This window comes from Salvelinus sp. IW2-2015, linkage group LG4q.1:29 (genome assembly GCF_002910315.2).
Source record: "Salvelinus sp. IW2-2015 linkage group LG4q.1:29, ASM291031v2, whole genome shotgun sequence".
In the NCBI taxonomy this organism is placed as follows: domain Eukaryota; kingdom Metazoa; phylum Chordata; class Actinopteri; order Salmoniformes; family Salmonidae; genus Salvelinus; species Salvelinus sp. IW2-2015.
In genome coordinates, this window is record NC_036842.1 from 20,153,515 (window position 1) to 20,173,541 (window position 20,027).

At 39.5% G+C, this 20,027-nt stretch overlaps 1 protein-coding gene across 4 annotated transcripts; it reads right to left on the reverse strand.

Moving 5' to 3' along the window:
- Window positions 1-361: 361 nt before the first annotated feature.
- LOC111961614 (T-box transcription factor TBX3-like) lies at window positions 362-10,377 on the reverse strand. 4 transcript variants are annotated; one of them, XM_023984015.2, is made up of 7 exons: window positions 9,061-10,377; window positions 7,903-8,185; window positions 7,273-7,419; window positions 5,794-5,870; window positions 5,034-5,191; window positions 3,421-4,064; window positions 362-2,259 (listed from the first exon to the last, which is right to left on the reverse strand). In XM_023984015.2, the coding sequence occupies exons 1-7, from the start codon at window positions 9,450-9,452 to the stop codon at window positions 1,831-1,833; spliced, it is 2,130 nt and encodes a 709-aa protein (XP_023839783.1). In that variant the 5' UTR covers window positions 9,453-10,377; the 3' UTR covers window positions 362-1,830. The 4 variants fall into 4 exon arrangements, with proteins under 4 accessions (XP_023839783.1, XP_023839780.1, XP_023839784.1 ...); XM_023984012.2 differs by having other exon boundaries at window positions 7,273-7,437; XM_023984016.2 differs by having other exon boundaries at window positions 7,918-8,185; window positions 9,061-10,376.
- Window positions 10,378-20,027: the final 9,650 nt, after the last annotated feature.

Here is a 20,027-nt window from a genome sequence, read left to right on the forward strand (position 1 = left end):
AATAGGCTACTCAGCAGGCCCATAAAACACACGCGCACAATGACTCACTCTGGCGCGGTCTTGCGCGTCCAGGAAGGAATTCCAGGTATCATAGCTGAGGTTGAGAGTATCCCAGTGCCTTCTCTCAGGTTATCTTAAGAACATTTCTCAACTCTTTGATCATTGTCTCGACGCCTCTATCCCTAAATGCTTAAAGTGGACAAAGTGTGGAAAGAGAAAGTATGCCAGACTGCATGATAGAGAAGGATCGACACAAATTTGGTTTGAGCAATTACATTACTTTGTATTTATCCACAGAGTTTACATCATAGTTTAAATAATATCATGTAGGCCTAAAGAAACGGACACATGGAAACGTATGGAGACTGCATTTCACTATTTTATTGACACTTTCAAGAACACATCGTTGGTGTTGTAAACTAGACAAAAACCGAATACAACATAACCCAATGACAACTTTAGAAACACAAAGGAACCTTCATATTTCAATAAGATGCAGCATTTTTACTATCAGGCTGCAAAGCATTTTTAAACAGAAAATTCGTCCATTTTGACACACACCTAGACGAATGTTTTTTTTTCTTTTCAGAAAGCTGTTGATGTGTGCTCTCGCTGTCATTCGTCTGAACAGTAGCACTTAACACACAGAGACAACAGGTAGGCTAGAGGTACAATGGCACATGTGTGTCCGCTAAAACAACTAGCTCTGTGGATATTTGAGGTACAGGTAAATCCGTATTCAGTGGGATATAAAATGCAGATGGAAAAACAAGGGTAATAGCCCACGAACTATCTTTACACAGGTATCGACAATAAATTAAGGACAGATCCCTAAAATCAAACTACTCCGTTGTATTTACACGCAATATCAATATCAATATGAAATAATTACATAAATATTTGTATATATCACTATTTACATTTAAACCCAATATTACCTTTTCAATTGTATTTCAGATTCCCTTTGCCAGTTGAATACTTATGTTGGATTCGGCATGCGAAATTAGGACAGTCTCAACCACTCGCACATGAAGTTCATAACCTCGGTTCTGTTTTGGCATACTTCAAACAAGTGCCAGCATATGGATTTCCGCAGCATAATCCTGCGTTTATAATTTGACAAACAGAGACATTCGTTCGTAAAATCAATAACCGAAGACCAATTGATTGATTCCTTAGAAAAAAGGGAGGGAGACATGTTTTTCTCTCTCCTCCAGATTGGTTTTAAGATCAGCCTGAAGCATTCCTTTAGCCTTATTCGTTTCATTTGAATTTGGTCGTGAAAATAAATCATAACAACAAACTGACAGTCATAAAAGAGACATGTAGCGTTTTGTAGGGCATGCAAAGTGTCACCTACCCCCCTATAAGCATAATGATATGCTTCAAATTGTTATGCAGTTAATACATCAAACACAGCAGTCTTTATAAGATAAAGAGAAGTGAATTCAAATAATTATAACCAATTCAGAGTGCACATTAAATCGAACAAATTTCGTTACCTCAGTAACTCGACGTAAAACAAACGTATACATAGGACATCACACAGCAGCAACTTATCAAAGATCTGTGAGTATTATCCATGCCAACCTTTCAGTTTCAATACTTGTACGGTATTCAAATAACAGGAAAAATTCAAAAGTGTTGTTTAATTTAACAAAAGAGAAATATACATATGAGATGTGTATTTAACCAAAGTGCATTTCAAAATCTAAACTGTTCAATAGGTCAGTTTTCTAAACCCGCATTCGCTAGAAGGGTGTCGTCATTCTCATCCTCATCGTCCTTATATGATCATCACAACAACAACAAAAACAACAACATTAGAATCTATGGGGACACGCTTCGTGACCTGTCCTGAATGGAATCAAGTCCGCTGACCAAACGCTGAATGCTCTGCAACTCGTTAATGGAATCTTTCCCAGAGCAAGTTTTTGGGGACAGGGAGACCGAGCCGGATGACCTGCTGGTGACCTCCGAGGTGGAGTCCAGGGTGGCAGAGACGGGGCTCGTGGCCATGCCGTCCCCTTTCCGCTCGGCCGCACTGCTCGCCATGGAGGGGATGGCGGTGGTGAGCAGACTGCTGTCCGGAACGCTCATAGGGATGGAGTAAGGGCTGTACCTGAGGCGGGGGCGCACTGCGTTCAGGAAAGGGTGTCGGTGGACAGAGGAGGAGGCTGCGGAGTTGGCTGCCGCGGCTGCTGCCATGTACGTGTAAGGGTAAGGGAACAGGCCCCCAAATGGAGACATGGCCAGGCCCTGGGGAGAGAGGAGGGGAATGATATGAATAGAACTATGCACAAATTTAACAGACGCTAGCTTTTAGTCACGATAATAACACAGCAAAACAGGGAAAATAGGCTACATTTAAATTGTTCACAATGTACACTGTCTATGTAGGCCTGAATATTGAATTGAGGTCATGTAGTGAGTGTGAATAATGAACCCAGACACGTGTTATGTGGCTGTGTAAGTCTACGTTCACTTTTCTCATAAAGCGATTTTCATGATGATGCTGTTCTGTGTCTATGCGTAATGATTTTATACAGCGGCGGTGTTGACATAGATGGGTGTAAACCCATTACCAATACATTTTCTTGAATTTAGCCTTACATATGGAATATATAACGCTATCCACGCGTAAATCCATGAAAACATTCCGAGAATCAAATGGACAAAATATTTAGTTTTTTTTTGTTGTGTTACGTGATATCTAGACCCACCACTATGTGATATCGTGTTTTATGTAGCTTTGCAAATAGTTCATGAATTGTGAATGCAAATAAACATTCTTTATATATGATGTTGCTCATAAAATAGCAATTTAAAAGGAACTATTTCTGCAACACATATGTTTTGAAAGTAGATGGAAACAGCAAATCTGTTATGCATTTAGGAGAAGTTGTTTTCCCTCCCCGAACCAGTGAAGCACTAAGCACATCTCATTCGCCATGTTCCTCTAAAACACAGACTTACTTAATGAGTTCACATCAACACTAGCCTAAAACTATTGTTGTAACGCTTAGGTGGTCTCTGCCTAAATCCCAACATATGCTGTAAACAATTGAGACAAATAATATCCACACCTTCCTAAAATCCAAATAAACTTGAGTCCCTATAAAACACATTCGGTTATTATTTAGGCTATAACATAACTGTCTACAATAGGCTATGCTCGCCCCTGTTGTGATTTTGAACACTATAAGGAACAAACTAGGCTATTAAAACGAAATGTAAATTATACTATTTTTCTTCTACACCATGTTGACATTTCCACATAAAGTAATGGGGACAAGGACACCTAAGATGATATAGGCTACACAGTATATTCGTCAAAATGTAACGAAAAACTCAGGAGCACATAGCATGTGTTTTACACAGGCATTAATGTACTGCTGGTGGTAATAAAACAGGTTTTACCTGGGATGCCAAGACATGTTGCTGCAGATGAAAAGGCAGTCCATGAGCTCCCGTCAGGCTTTGCGAGGGTGACGCCATACTGGCCGTGTCCATGGTACTAACCCCTGCAGAGGACACCGCTGCCAGTAAGGGGCCCATGCCCGCGGCCATATTCGAGAACGCGCCTCCCATGTTGAACTGACTGGGGTGCAAAAGAAAGGGATGCGCGCCCCCTAAGTGATTGAAAAACTGCTGTCCCGCGAAACCCGGTGGAAATCCAAAATGATGCATGTGACTCTGGCTTAAGTGCGGACTGCTGTCAGTTTGAACAGTCAAAGGCATATAGTTCTCCTTGCTTATAGACCTGCACTCGTCCGCTTTGGGCTGGTCCCGGCTTGGACTCTTGAAGTCTTCTCCGGACCGAGTGGTGCTGGAGATCACGGTGATGGGGCTCTGTCGTGAGTCCGCTTGGCTTTTCTCAGTCCTCCGGGCGCTTTCCCGAGACCGGCCGGTAGAATCACTGCCACCAAATTGATGGCCTTTAGTCTGGCTTGCCTCACGATCCTTCCCATCCTCCGTAGTGGTTGAGATCTTACTGGAGTCCGGCCCATCCTTTAGGTTTCCATTGCTTTCATCGTCGCTGTCTTCATCACTCTCGCAGAAATCTATCAGGAATGAGTCAAAAGTTAGTGATACATGAGAAATTATGATCAAAGTTAATCAGGATTCATTTAGTTTTTGGTTTATTCTCCTAAATTCTCATATAGCCAACTTTATTACATTTCTTCATGACTTTCGATGCCATATTAATAAAAAATGAAAATAAAAATGTACAACTAGATATATAATCAGTATCGGTCAAAATGATATCTCATATAAACAAATATGCCTAGATTTTAATCCATGCTCGTTTGGAGGATCGTAATTTGCGCTGTCAATGAGATGTAATTATCTGTAGGATACTGTACGGCTAATCATGGTAAGTAGGCCTAGGCCTAATGCTTTAGGCTACGTAGGCTAGTGTTCAAAATGTATTGAGCTACATTGACATCCATAGGCTACAGATGTATTTTTATTTTTTAATTAACCTTCAGCATATGATCAAGTCCTTCAAATTGGCCTCATTTTAACCGATGGAATGTTTTCACAATTCTAACGATTTTTTGTCATTCAGATAACTGACTACGCCTACATCTCGAAAGTTTATTTTATAAAAAATAAAAAATAAATCTATATCCAGTATATCATTCTGGCAGATGTATGATTCATTTTATTGCTAAATGCTTAGCACGAGAGACCCATCATGTGAATGGGAATTACAAGAATGAGCCGACATAAAAGGTAGGCTACATAGTTTGTATGTTATTGTTGGTGCTGGACAAAATTATATCATTTGTCGTGCAATTATTCAACACAATAGGCCTACTGATATCCAAAGACATTCAACTGAATTCAAACTAAATCCAAAATGTAGCATAGGCCTACTCATTGGAAAATATTTCACAGCACACTTTTTTTTTTTTTTTACAAGCATAGGTTACTGTAGGTGTCTATGCTATGTGGGTCTGTGAGATGCGGAACGTGTAGGCCTAGTTCTGAATCTTAACCCAAGCAGAGGCTATGGGCTCCATTACCTTTCAGGTTGGGAGGCCCCACGGTAGACACAGCGGGAGACGAGGCCTGGTCGAAACATTTTAAGGAGGCCTGCTCGCCGGAGGAGTCGTCGGACGTCCCGTTCTCTTTTTTCTGCTGCTCCTCATATGAGCGAATTGACTGCAGGGCCAGCTGTTTCCTACATCATACAGACAGGTTATTGGTCATCACTACTATTATTTTGTAAGAAAAAAACGATCTATAAGAAAACGGATCATTTATTCAAGGCATAGGACATGGCTTGCTATGTACAGTCTTTGCGTATAGGCAAATTCACAGGCCTGCAATTCATTTTGAGTGAAGATTATCCAGATGCATTTTATAAATCAATATATGTCTGTTCGAAGAAATCAAGCTATTCAAACCCACTGTAGAACACTAATAACCCACCTCCCAAACAATTTTCTTGTATACTGTTGTCAAAATGGTAAAGAAAAGCTTTTGAAGAGTTAACTATCAATAACGCCACACTATTTCTATAGTAGGAGTTTCAAAATTGTATTTTGCTCTTTAGATCTCTGCACTCGGAGAACCATAACAGTGTAAATACAACATGATAAACTATGTCTATTACCTCTGCCAACTCATTAATAAAACGTGAACTACATAGCATCATTTTAAGTCGTAGCAATTTTTGGAATTCACTAAGATCACTGTCAGCCATTGCGTCCATAAAATCCGACATCAGAAATCGTAAAATGTTTGTTGCGCAGTTAGGGAATAGTTTAAACTTCTCCTTACCTCTTCTCTCGTCTTCCATTGCCAGTGTCACGGAATCCTTTGGCAAAAGGATTATGGTCGATTTTCAATTGTGTAATCTGAAAGAAATCAAAGTTATAAATGTTTGTAGGTAGCGGCCGGTAGCCTAGTGGTTAGAGCGTTGGGCCAGTAACCGAAAGGTTACTAGATCGAATCCCCGAGCTGACAAGGTCAAATCTGTCGTTCTGCCCTTGAACAAGGCAGTTAACCCACTAGATCGTCATTGTAAATAAGCATTTGTTCTTAACTGACTTGCCTAATTAAATATACAATAAATGTTTGTAGAGGTGGTTAAATTGAGTGACATTTATCCTCGATTTCTAATCTTAAAGTTCAACAGTTAACCATAAAATCGTAGAAAGCTTAATTGTTGCTGCATCTCAGTGCAATATATATATTTTTTTTTAGAAATTGCATAATTGAGCCACCATCTGAATGGTTGGAAATTTGTTGATAATTGATTCTCAAACTAGTGACGAGCTTAAGGTCTGATGCTATTAGAGACCATTTTATTTTCCACACACACACACACACACACACACACACACACACACACACACACACACACACACACAACACACACACACACACACACACACACACACACACACACCCAACACACACACACACACACACACGTGCAATGCATACTGAATGTCAACCTCGCAGAGCACATTATTTCCCCCCACTCACTTCCTCTCGCTTTCCACCCCTCCCATGTGCACATTTTGGCAGGATTGACAATATTCTTCAACTCATGTGGCTGCCAAACATTAACTGCATTTTTGCTTGACCCAAGTGCCCAGAGGTAACACTTAGCAAACATTTCGCCCTTATATCAAAGAGCCAACATAAGAGATGATTTTGATTAGCGGTGTATCACATGTGGAATTAAATGTTACAACCAGCGCAGCCTGTTAAAATCAAAATGCTCTTTTCTCTCTGAGTAACTGCACATTCTGTTCCCCTCTCTTTTCACACTCTCCCTCCCCCTTGCCTCTAACATTCTCTCAATGTCTCGCAAACACACACACACACACACACACACACACACACACACACACACACACACACACACACACACACACACACACACACACACACACACACACACACACACACACACACACACACACAATCACCACACACACACACAGGGTCGTTGCCAAATCCTTTCCATGTGATTAAATATAATGAAGTATTATGTATTACATACATTCCTGAGAATTCTGACCCAATTGCTTTAGTAGGAAACACGGCATGAGATGAGGTTTACATGTATCTAACACGATAGCTTGTAGGCCCAACACTCAAACAAGATGAAACAAATATTTCATATTTTATGATGGCAAATGGCGCAGTGCTAGCATTGGCCATAGAAACTATTTGATTAAAAATGGATGCAAAATAAATATCCAACTATTTCATGAAAATAAACGAATAAATTGTGATTCTGCCTACCTTGTCATTTTGATAGGCAGTTACAGCAATGAAATCCGTTTCTGGGAAAACGTAAGTCCTGAACGTGCTATAGGGTAGTTTGAGAATGTCGTTGGCTCTCACGATGTGAAATCTGGGCTGATATTTGTGCATGGAATTCAGGATGGTCTGGAACAGGAAAGAATTCTGGATTTAAAAAAAGATAAGCACACACGGATTTCTAACTTTTGATGAAGATTAGCCATTTTTGTAGCTTACTCAATCGTAGTTCAGGCCTAGCCTACTTGATGCAATGGGCTGTAGTGGAAAGTTATCCTGAATTTCTCTCACCAACAACGCATTTACCAAAAAGGTTCAATACATTTATATAGACCGAAGCAGTTGGGGAAAAAGTTGGAGAAACATGTTGCAGTGGAAATATTAAAACCTCATTCATGATGGACACAAACCTATTCAATTGAAATTAGGCCTGTATATTTTGGTGAAGCCTTTTCAGCCCTCGGCTCCATATGACCACAGAGAGGCAACGTTAACGGGCTTATTAATATTAGGCTACTAATAATAATACCTCTGATAATACCAATAACAATCATGATAACAATAATACATGCTAAAAATGTCGAGAAGCATGCAAATAAGAAAAAAACATACATTAGATGAACTTACAAATCCATGCTTGTCGGAGATGTTATTCGTCAGCTTGAGTTTGTGAAAATTGACGACTTTTGACATCCACTGCTCGCCAGTAGCCGGACTGTCCGGGTGAATGTACATCCTCTTTGGCATTTCGGGGTCGGCCTTCCCAGCCACCATCCAACGCGAGTTGTGAAATTTATACCTGCAGTCATCGGCTGCAACAATATCCATCAACAGAATGTACTTTGCTTTCTTGTCCAAGCCTGTGCATCTCACTTTGAACGGAGGGAACATTCGCCTGTGAAATGGAATAAGAAAATCACTTAAAAACAGTGGACTGGCCTACCTATCCTATGTTCATACATACATATGGAGCAGCTATCTTTACATTGCTATTATACTGGTTATGATAATGAAAATGTAACACTGCGAATACTCAAATATTACACATTTTGCATTTACTTGTATGCCTATACGTATATGCGTCTGCCATACGATTTAGTGCATGAAGAAATTATTAATCTAACAGAGGCTGTGCGAGAATATAAAACACCCACAAATAATTTTTAAAAACGCATAATATGTACAGCATGCATTGTGTAAATGTATTTGTACGGCCTACTATTTGTTTGTTGTGATAATAACATTTGTTATTACACTTTAGTATAATAGGCATGTAGGCATACATGTTTCCGTTTCATAGCCTAGTATTGTGGGCTGACTTTAGATCTACAAACGTTTTGTAGAGTACATATTGTTTTGTAGAGTACATTTTAGAATTGCTCACACTTTTATTGTGTCATAAGAAGTTAAAATGTAACAGCCTTATGTGTTGTATATTTTATAGTTTGGGTTGGGTTTTATTTGATATCGTGTTAGGATTACATGACCATTCAATATGGCCATACAGATTCTGTCGATAGGACAAAGTTAGGCTATTCTATTCAGCTGATTTACACACGTAGCCTATCACCACCCTAGTTTGAAATCAAAACGTTGGCCACCATTCGCGAAGGTACAGTTCCAAGCGCCCGTCATTAAATCAATTCACTCGAGAGGCATGCCATCGTATTGATGATCCGAATGATTTTCATAATAACAAGATGCATACTGATGTATTTCGACTGCAGAACACAAATATGTCTTATTCGAACACATTAAAGTTGAGCTCACCTTCCAGATTTCGTGATAACCATTTCAGTGCCTCGCTTGTGGAACGTTTCCCAAAGTTCCTTCGCTTCCAGGTGAACTTTCGGGTCGTCTTCGACCTCTTCTTCAGGCTCCAGAGTCTTCAGAGGCCTCAGATGGGCTGCGGCTGCCTGGTGCCCCAGCGAGGAGAAGTGGAGGCCGGACTCGGCGGCGCCCATCAGCTGGTCCATGATAGGCTTCCCCAGGGCGCCCGGGAGAGAGAGGGAGCCGTTGTGAGGTAGCGCCAGGGCCGGGAAAAATGGAGGATGGTGACCCAACATTGCACTCATGGCAAATTCCGGACCCCGGTGAGGTAAAAACGGATGGTATGCCATACTCGTTCCTTGTATGACTGGATCTCTCATCAGGAAGCTCATCCAAGTCCAGGCAGGTACCAAATATATGGATTTATTTAGTTGAATACTATAGTCAGTCTATGCAGATTTATTGACGAGCAAAACTGTCTCAAATTGAGAAGTCCACTGTCACCACTGCAGAAATAAGCATCCACTTGTGTTCGGCTGGGTGGTATGAATGATCTTTACTGTCGTTCTATGAGTTCCAACAAAGTGTCTGCAATGAGAAATGAACAAATGCACTCCATTAGTCTTCAATTGTGTTGAGATAAAGATTTTCTTCCGAGATTGACGGGCGTTGAGCACTTTGCTATGCGTTGTCTTGCGAACAATTTTCGAATTAAACCAACAAGGGTGAGTAACTACGCTTTAATTGACTGCTGCCTTCTTTTCTTGCTGTTGTCTAGGCTACAATATCGGCATTCCTGTTAAAATGCATTCGCTTTCATTGGCTTCAGTCCTCCTGCAAAAGCGATGTGTTGAAATATTTCGATAGCGCGGTATAATTCCTCTGTCTTTACTTGTTCCAGACATGCACCCTCACACGCACGCACACTATTTCTTCGTTTCTCTTTCACGCACACACACATTTCAGTAAAGACGTATGCAGAGAAAGGAGTCGTTTGACGGCAGAGAGGTGGTAAGGTCCCAGCACCAAGATATTCCTAGCGCTTCTGTGCCCCATAGGCTTCAAACTGTATGGATGTGTTGCATGTTACGAGAAGCTGGGCTCTGTTGATTGGCTCTTTCACGCGTTTGGACCAATTGTGTGGCTTCGTAGGCGTGGTTTTAACAGGTCGGGTGGAGGGGACAGACTTCAGACTTATTAAAAGGTGTTTGGAAACTCAAATGCTGCTGTGAAAAACCACTGCCTCAGTCAATATTGTGTGAATATGTCAACATCATTAGAACTAGTGCGATCACTCGGTCTCTGGGACCCTGCACATGAAAAGTAGCCAGTCTCAGATGCTTTGTCCGTAAGATAGTACTGTCTCGTGTGCAGTCAGAGCGGCAGGGTTGGCCCCGTCATCAAAATATTGACTGACAAAATGTTTGTGCGAAGTCGTGGACGCTTTATGTAGGCTATATGGAATGAATGAATATACACAATTTATCGTCACTGATTTGATCATTTGGAATTTATTTGATGAACAGAAATCGTCCGTTGTCCGTTGTTCTTCGTTGTAGCGATCCACAACACCGGAAAGGAATGTTTGAGCAACACGACAAGCTACCATTATCAGCACCATATTCGTGAAATATTATAGTGAATTTTGACCGGTTGTCGCGCGATGACCCGATGTCCAGTTAGCATAGGCTATGCAATGTTAATAATATGACAATACGTTACATAAACGATCATGTTAATGTTTGCTGACACTTTATTGCATATATTATTTCTTGTTAATTTAATCTGTCACATTGGCCAGCCTTTGTAACAATCATTAGCCTACAGTGTTGCGTTTGATAGCCAATTTTGACATCATTAAGCATCACTCGACATTAACTCTCCGAATTGCAGTATTCATTTTACCTTGAATGTGAAGAGATGACAGGGTCATTCCGTGTGCTGAATGCATGGCGCCTGTAGTGTGTGGTTTGGTCTGTGGATAATATTGTTTTACACACTTTAAGGCAGGTTAACATGAATAAAGCGTGAATAAAACTCTCTCGCTCTCTCTCTCTCACTCTCTCTCTCACACACGCACGCACACGCACACACTACCTAATATAACAATGTGTAGTCTGATATAACGATATTTCGAAAATACAACCCACTAAAAACGTTGTTAGTGGTGATAATATGTTGGTGATATTGGATCACTTATCAAGACGGGTTGGTTTTATTTGGTCATTCAAGGGACATTAAGCACATTACGCGTAAGTCTAGACAGCTGCACCAGCCAAATATTTAAGGATTAATTTACAAGTAAACTACAAAGGGAGTGGCAGTGGTCAGCCATATTGACCAAACATTGACCAAATAACATCCCATCCAATCGTAGGCCTACAAGGTTGAACTATAGGGACTTGCCAATCTTCTGAGCTATGATTTTGAACTAGTACTATCCATTATTTCATGAAAGTTCTTTATCCTTTAACCAAACGATTGTTAGTGGGGAAACGCACCTATTTATACTGTCAATTTGACTGAGCAATCTAAGACAGAGGCTGGTGACATGGTCCTTTGAGCAGACTATTTGATGGTATGAGTGCATGGGTAGTTAGTTGCATGAGGCATAGTGTACTGCGTGTCTGAATGCCCATCAAACCCAATAGTCTTACCAGCTCCCGGTGACAGGAGACTTGTTGTCCCTACAATGTAAAGGGACTGCCATGAATTTGACAGTAATATACAGGCAGCTCAGTGGCAAGTACAGTTATGTATTTTACATTACAGTACACCTGCTGTATAATACATACGGTATCAAAGCAAGCATTGTGTAATGACACACAGTCAATACCGTAAAATTGACTGTATTATACTGTAAAAAAAAGTAAATGCTACTGTAATCGGAATGGGGTATGGAAAGGGATTGGTGCAAGCAGGTTGGCTGCTAGGTAAAGTGTTTACACATTACAGCACATTAATGAATATTTGGTGTTTTATATCACTTGCACTTCTAGAGGCCTAAACAAAGGCTTCCAAACTGACAACAACTACAGGGCAAAACAGACCAAAAGGACATGGCAAAATGTTAAACAATTTAAAGATTTGCTGCCACATCCTGTCCCCTATGCATTTTAATTGATGGTGCACTATAATCCACAGAAGAGATAAATTGGTGCAACAAATATAGCCTCTTACAAGGCGTGCCACAAAATATGTTAATGGACTAGAAACAACATTACCATGCACCCACTAGTGGTCAATAGGTTTATGGAGCTCTAAAGATAGGGTACGGTACTGTATTCTGTGGGGTTGAATTACAGTACCATTTGAAATCCAGCAATATTCCCACAATTCACCATCATCTACAGTATGCTGCAGTAAAACGTTTCAGAATGTTTGACTGTTGATAATACCTAAAATGACTGTATAAATTACAGTTTTCTGTAACAGTGTAGGGTTATCCTCATTTTCAGTTTGTAAATAGTTTCCTTGTGTTGTATTTATGAAGTTAATCTTTAACATTTGAATGCAATTATTAGGGACAACCAGTTTGCAGTTTCGCTGTCCAGTTCTCCAGACTTTATGTGTGAGTGTAGCTTAGTTATTGTTAATGGAGTGACACCCTGTGTGCTCTCTTTTGTCAGCCGCTATGTCAGAGCAGGGAAACTGTCCCCAAGCTATCCTTTGTGTCTCTATGACTAATTAGGGGAGGGCAACATATATTGTGTATTGTAAGGTGTCAATATTTATTGATATTTTCTGGACTAACTAATGAGATAACTGCTGACACAATAGGCCTAAATACAATTCAGCATTGATCAAACTATAGGCCTATGGTTACTAAGCTATGGCAAACTCTTCCCTCCAGTCATCTTAGCCTGAATATGCTGTTCACTTAAAAGGGCACATACAGTAGGTCTATAGTCCTCTTTGTGTTTGTGAGGTCAGGCCTGTGCCGATTACATGCTTATTCTTCTATATATATCCTCTACAGGATCAGAGTCCCCCCTGCGGGACGGTTGAGCTAACGTAGGCTAATGTGATTAGCATGAGGTTGTAAGTAACAAGAACATTTCCCAGGACATAGACATATCTGATATGGGCAGAAAGCTTACATTCTTGTTAATCTAATTACACTGTCCAATTTACAGTAGCTATTACAGTGAAATAATACCATGCTGTTGTTTGAGGAGAGTGCACAGTTATGAACTTGAAAATGTATCAATAAACCAATTAGGCATATTTGGGCAGACTTGATACAACATTTTGAATAGAAATACAATGGTTCATTGGATCAGTCTAAAACTTTGCATACACACTGCTGCCATCTAACGGTCAAAATTGAAATTGCTTATAACCTGGAATAATAAATTGTGACATTTCTCTTGCATTTAAAAAATGATGGAGAAAAGAATCATGTTTTTTTCTTTGTATTATCTTTTGCCAGATCTAATGTGTTATATTCTCCTACATTAATTTCACATTTCCACAAACTTCAAAGTGTTTCCTTTCAAATGGTATCAAGAATATGCATATCCTTGCTTCAGGTCTTGAGCTACAGGCAGTTAGATTTGGGTATGTCATTTTAGGTGAAAATTTAAAAAAAGGGTCCAGTCCTTAAGAGGTCACTCACCCCTATTAGCAGCACATTTCAATTTAGTGTAAGATGTCACCAAATAGGAAGCATTGTTGACACAGCGGCACCCTTTCATTCTTTGTGGCCACCAGGCTTAATTAGTTAAGCAGCCCTGAGAGAGCGGTCAATACACTATATAAAGTTTTACAGGGTTAGGGCTGTTAGGGACTCCCAAGTGTCAATACAAATGCATACCTAACACAACTGATTGATGAGGCGGTGTTGTCAATGTTTTCATATCTACAGTGATAATGTATATCACAATCAAAAAGTTATATATTTGTTTAATAGGCTCCGAAATCCCATTCTGTCTGTCTCTGTTTGTTTCCAGTCTGTGTAGTAGACTGTAGGGATACTATGTAGTTTGGGCCTGTTAAATACAAAGGTCACTTGTTTATATGCCCTACTGTTTATCAATAGTGTGTTTGCTATAGTACAGGCATAGACATTGTTGTTTTAAGAAATAATCTTTAGAGAAAATAACTGTTTTTGTTTCGAGAGACGAGTCAATGAATCATGTATATTTATTTATCAATGTTTATAATTAATGTTATCTATGCTGGACAAAATCAGCACCATACTCAAAGTCAATTTCCTTGAAGCATGATTCACTCTCACCTGTCGATGATTCTGGCCTGTCAGTCATTTTATGCAAGTCAACCCTTGCTCTCTTCTATTATTGCAGTAACTTGTTACAGATTTTGATGAAAAACATTTGAGTTAATTAGGGGGATGTGTTTAATGACTGCATGTCAAAGTAATGGATTTACTTCAGTTCAGAGAGCAATAGAAAATGGCACTGGGAATACCTGTGCTCTTCTGACTGATGAGGTCCATCTGCAGTGAGCTTTACTCTTAACTTTAACTTTGACTTACAACTTCATATTTACAAAATGTTATAAATTCGTCAATGTAAGTCAAGTCAAATATGAGATAAAACATATTTCTATACAGCTACTGAAGTATGAGAGATTGTAGTTGAAATGTCTGGCAGCATTTACTGATATTGAGACAATATTACAAGAGCATGAACTGACTAACTGCTTACTAAACCGCTTATCTTCAGGTAATAAGTACAAAAAAACATTACACATGCCCTTTGAATCCTTGGCTAATGTTTGCAAAACAGCAATGCATGCTGGTTTCTGACTGAATGGTTCGCAATCATAGTGAAATATACTGTAAGTAGTGAAAATAGTATGTTAGTTGGCTATACTCCCTGTGGCTGTGCAGTACATTCCAGTGGTAAATGCCTCAGATGTGGGCCATTCATGTGAAACACCTTATTTTGTCTTATTTGCCACCACTCATCAGCAGTTGGTCAAAACTCAGATCTTTCTACTGAAAAGGTTGCACTTGTTGATAGAATCCCATTCAGTATTACAAACAATACACAATTAGAGAGTGTATAAAAGACAGCAATCCGCAGGTCATTTGCCAGCTTTAAAAACAACATCTATTTTTCACCACAGGTTTCTATTACTGATCAATTAATTTATACATTTATAAGTAGTAGGATGTGTTATCTGTTCTGACAAACCTTTTAAATTTTTGTATTAATGTATTGTATATAGTTTGTTTGTGGTGTGGTGTTCATATAAGCCCCTGGGCTTCTAACCACATCTGCACACCGTTTTTTTGTTTTGTTTATATATCTGTATTGTTTTCTATCACTTGTTTTTTTTGGTGCAAATAAATAATATACAACTATGTTTCTAGACAAGAGGAACAAGAGGAACATTTGCACGGACTAAGCTTTTTTTGTGGATGAGGAGTGCATTGTTTTTGAGTATGGTTCCCTGCTGCTGCATGGGACAAGGAAGGCCTAATGGGGATATCCTCTGTCCATTTAGTTCTCTGCCATGGCAATAGGCATTGTACTTGACTGTGTGGCTTTATAGTACCTCTGGACCCTACAGGGCCCTTCTATTGAATATTTAACCAAGACTCTCTGTCTTTAGGTTGAGGGCGGCATAAAGCTAGCATTCCTACAGAAAGTATTTTAGGATTGGGTTAGGGTGGGTACTCTCAACAGGTTAACTGGGATAAGAGTGTGGCTCATGTCAAAACGCTGGCCCCCCATAGTTCTGGAAAATGTGCAATGGGTCAGATTGTATTACTGTGTTTTGGTATTTACATGGAGATAGAGACCTTTGAAATGGAAAACCATAGGCAGAAAGGCAAGTGCCATGTAGTCTGAGGGGCTAAGGGGACTATAGCAGATTTCCATGGATGGCTTGAATACAGTAGAATACGTCCTTATGCTCTGGAATCAACCATTCTGAGTAATGAATATTTACTTGAGTATTGAGTTCTCTCCCAGTTGTTGGGTAGATATTAAGTACACTGCTGAGCATTAAATCCAATCCAGTGCCTTAAACATGCATCCCAGTGGTCACAATTTCCCTCCTGAAACACCAGTCTGAAAGACACCATTCTGTATTCAGCTGCATATTCCAGACAGCTCTTTTACTAACTCATGTATTCAGTAATCACTTACTAACATCATTATTGTTTTTATCTAGAAAACCCAATATCTTGTCAGCCTTAAAAGGTTGTGGAGAGGACTTTGTCCCCCCCCAGGAGCTTTGGGTTGAGTCTAGCCGTCCAGGAGCTTTGGGTTGAGTCTAGCGGTCCATGTCTCCGGTGCACTATGCATACCTGCTCAGAGGGTTTTTCTGCTTCATTATGAGGAGGATTTTCCTGTAGCTCCCCAGGCTGTTGGGCTGAGCCCCTTAATCCATCCCATTCAACATGGGCTTCAGGGGCAACTGGGTAAACTCAAATGGCTACAATAGCTGTTGTTTTTTGGTCTGGAAATTGTGATTTATTTTAGGTGTACAGTAGAGCAGAGTTCTTTGGCCAAATGGATGACAATATGAAGGATCAACTTTTTTTTGAATTGTTAGGAAACTATGTGGATTGAAGAATATTGTATTCTAGAATTAATACTGTGGTTTAACTTTCTGATTTATGAGTATGTTATAAATTATTTGGTGACAGGCTCAAGTGTAAGAAATGTTTAACTTTATTATAAGATTAAATGGTTGATTAACTATGTTATGACACAAAATGTGTAATGGTGAGCTATAGAGTACTTTTAAGACATTATATGTTTTTTACTAGAGAAATAGATGCAATCTTACATCAAATGTGTCCCAAATGTGTGTTTTTTTATACAATTCAACTGTCTATTTTATTTCATTTAAAAAAAGTGGGAATCACCACGATGTTTACTTTTCTGATATAGCCTAACATAGGCTTACCTACATCATCGCGCTTCAAAATCGATAAAATTGTAATATTGACGAAGTCCTCATTAAATGAAAGGCTGAACTAGAGAGTCTATAGAACATTTAATAACACAATATTTTTGATCTAATAGCATAAAAACATTTTGGAGGAAAAAGTTAATTAATTTAAACAAGTTTTTAAAATTTTTACATTTAGAGTGTAGTAGGCTAATTGTAAATAACTAAATTACCTGTTTGAAAAACATGCTGTGAAGCAAGTCCTTTATGTTTTTAACGTTTCAAAGCTTCATCAGAAAAAAAGGGTGAAAACCTATAGGCCTACATCTCGTGCTTTTAGTGTGAGTTTTAGTGTTCATTGCGCATTCAACCGTTTGCAGTGGGACTCTCTCTCCCCAGCACCCACCAACGGTAAAGGATATAGGCTCCAACACACGTGATTCATTTAGGAAATTTATCATTCCCCAAAAAATGTAGGGACATGATTGGCTAGACGTGATTTTGAGTAGAGAGTTTGCAGTTTAATCCAAATGTTTTGGAAGTTGCCTGCCAGTTCCCTTGCCGAAACCCTCTGCTCCTAGGTGAATTAACGGGTTTGTCAGCAGCGGGAACAACAATCTAAACTATACACTGCGAACTAAAACGGTTGAGTGCGGTCAATTGAATCCATCACATGCTCCTCTGTGATTTGGATAGATTCCTCTCCAAACTATTCAGCCATAATGCCTTCTGGATGTTTATTGGTAATTCCTCTGGGCATCCAGCCTTAGGCTAGGCCTATATCACCCAACAACAAACATACCGTTTATATTCTCACCGTTTATATTCTCATTCTTCCTATTTTAGCAAAATCTATGAATTTGTATAGCCTAAATTGGCTTACAGCAGTTCAAACCCAATACTGAAAAATACTCAATACTCAATACTGAAAAATGCTATATATGATGGGTTTTAATAAAAGCGTTATGCTCATCTTAATAATGAAGAAGCCTAATAAAAGAAAGCATATGCTACACGCCTATACTCATATCTCTATGTGGCATAAGGAACTCAGAACCTTATGCCACATATAGATGAAAGTTATGGAAGCGCTTTAAAGTTTAGGAAGCGCTGCTGGCATGCAGGGTTAATTCCTGTGCTTATAAAACTTTTGAAAACGTAAACTATCTAGCAGTCTTAACATGCTTTCGTTTATATGTTTGCCATATCTACAGTAATTTAAGCGACAGTTACTTCCACTTGAGATGATAATCTTTTTTGACATTTACAAACAGCAACTCACAAGTTATATTTGAATAATATATCTATCTGGGCCTATTGGACGTGTTTACATTTCAGTTAAAATGTGGTCTATGTTAGTGCAAACACTGTCATGACTCATGTACAATGGGATTTGGGGATTTCAGTGGTATGATCCCAAAGTCAGATCCATACACTACCTTAGTGATCATATGTCCATGCATGCCTCATAACAATCCACCCCCGACAAACATCACTGTAAACGTGAGGCCTACTCACGCTTAAACACTTACAAATCTTCCATAAATAACACCATTTATTTTACAATCAAAATGGTTGTTTGTCGTTTGTATCCTAAAATGGCATAATGATTTGTTTGTTTCAAGTCATAGAACATTACTTTAGTAAAAGTCACACTGCAGCCGGATTTTCCATTGGCACCCTGCATATTATAGGCTATCTTTACTTGGTGTTTCCACATTTAAAGTTGTCAGAGTCTTGTGACATTTGAAACATGCGTCTGGCCATATTTACAAAGGCAGACAATACAACTGAACGATAAGTAGGATGCGGTCAGAAGTTGTGCTTTGCCTTATTGAAGTTCCCACAGATGTTTTGCATAAAGACATTTTTGGTGTAATGAGGGGGAGTGTTTGAACGTCAACTGAACCTGGTTGGACTAGCATCTACTGTAACATCAAATAGAATAGGAGGGGCAGGTTCTCCAGCAACTGTTGCAAAGGTTGAAAAAAATATTTGCTGGGAAAAAAATGTGACTGCATTTTAAGTTAACTGTTATGGTGATATCATTGGTTGTCATGCACACCTAAACAGATAATAACAACTTGATTACAAAATACACATTCAAAAGTTATACTGGGCACACAATTGCACGCATGCATTAACACCACGTGCTTACAAGCACGCACATTCCTTAACAATTTAAGCATTTGCCATTGTCAGATAAGTTTAAGCCACTATAGGCTATTTAAAACAATGATAGAAATGTATTGGAAATACAACTATGGGCCTACGTAAACACCTGTTGTAGGCCTCCTGTCCTGTTCCTATTTGATAGTGAAACCTGTAACGTATAGTTTTTGATAAAATGCCATGTCCTCGACTTGTGGTTCGTCACACACCACATCATTCCCAAGCCTTTGTAGTTGTGTGCTGTTGTGCAGATAACGCAAACATTCAGTTCTATGCTAAAATGTCAGTGCGTGTATTCGGATGGATCTGATGCATACAAGACACATGCACACAAACCATTCAACCAACCAATTAAAATCCGATTAGGAAAAATCGTAGTTTTCAAACCGTGGCACTAAAAAGCCTGTAGCCTGTAACCTTTACGCACCAGGGTCATCCGCCTAATAAGATCCATAGCCCATAGTGAAGCCACAGGCTTTCACAAATGTTCCTGGCGACCTACTTGGGCCCCTTGGACCTTTGACATAAATCGCAAATTAATTGGTCACTGTATTAAGAATAAGGTGGGATTCCAGTTAATTAGTCGAAAAATGAGGAAGATTGAACTTTTGGCCTATATGATTTGTTCGCTGCCCCTCGTTTGTTAGTAGGGATTTGGGGTGGATCAGCTTTTGTGCGCAACAAATTAGAAGTGAGTAGCTTGGTGCCGATGTACAGTGTCGTTTTGTGAACTGGCGACAGCTCAGATTCATGGGAAAAACTTAAAGGAGACCCGCATTATCAGGACCTCATTATCTCATGTCTGAAACCATCTTTTGGGAACAATCCCTAATCAAGAGTGGCACAGACCTACTTTGCTGAGCACTGGGTGAAATGGGGCTCCCCTCTTTCTTTCGCTCTCTCTCTCTCTCTCTCTCTCTCTC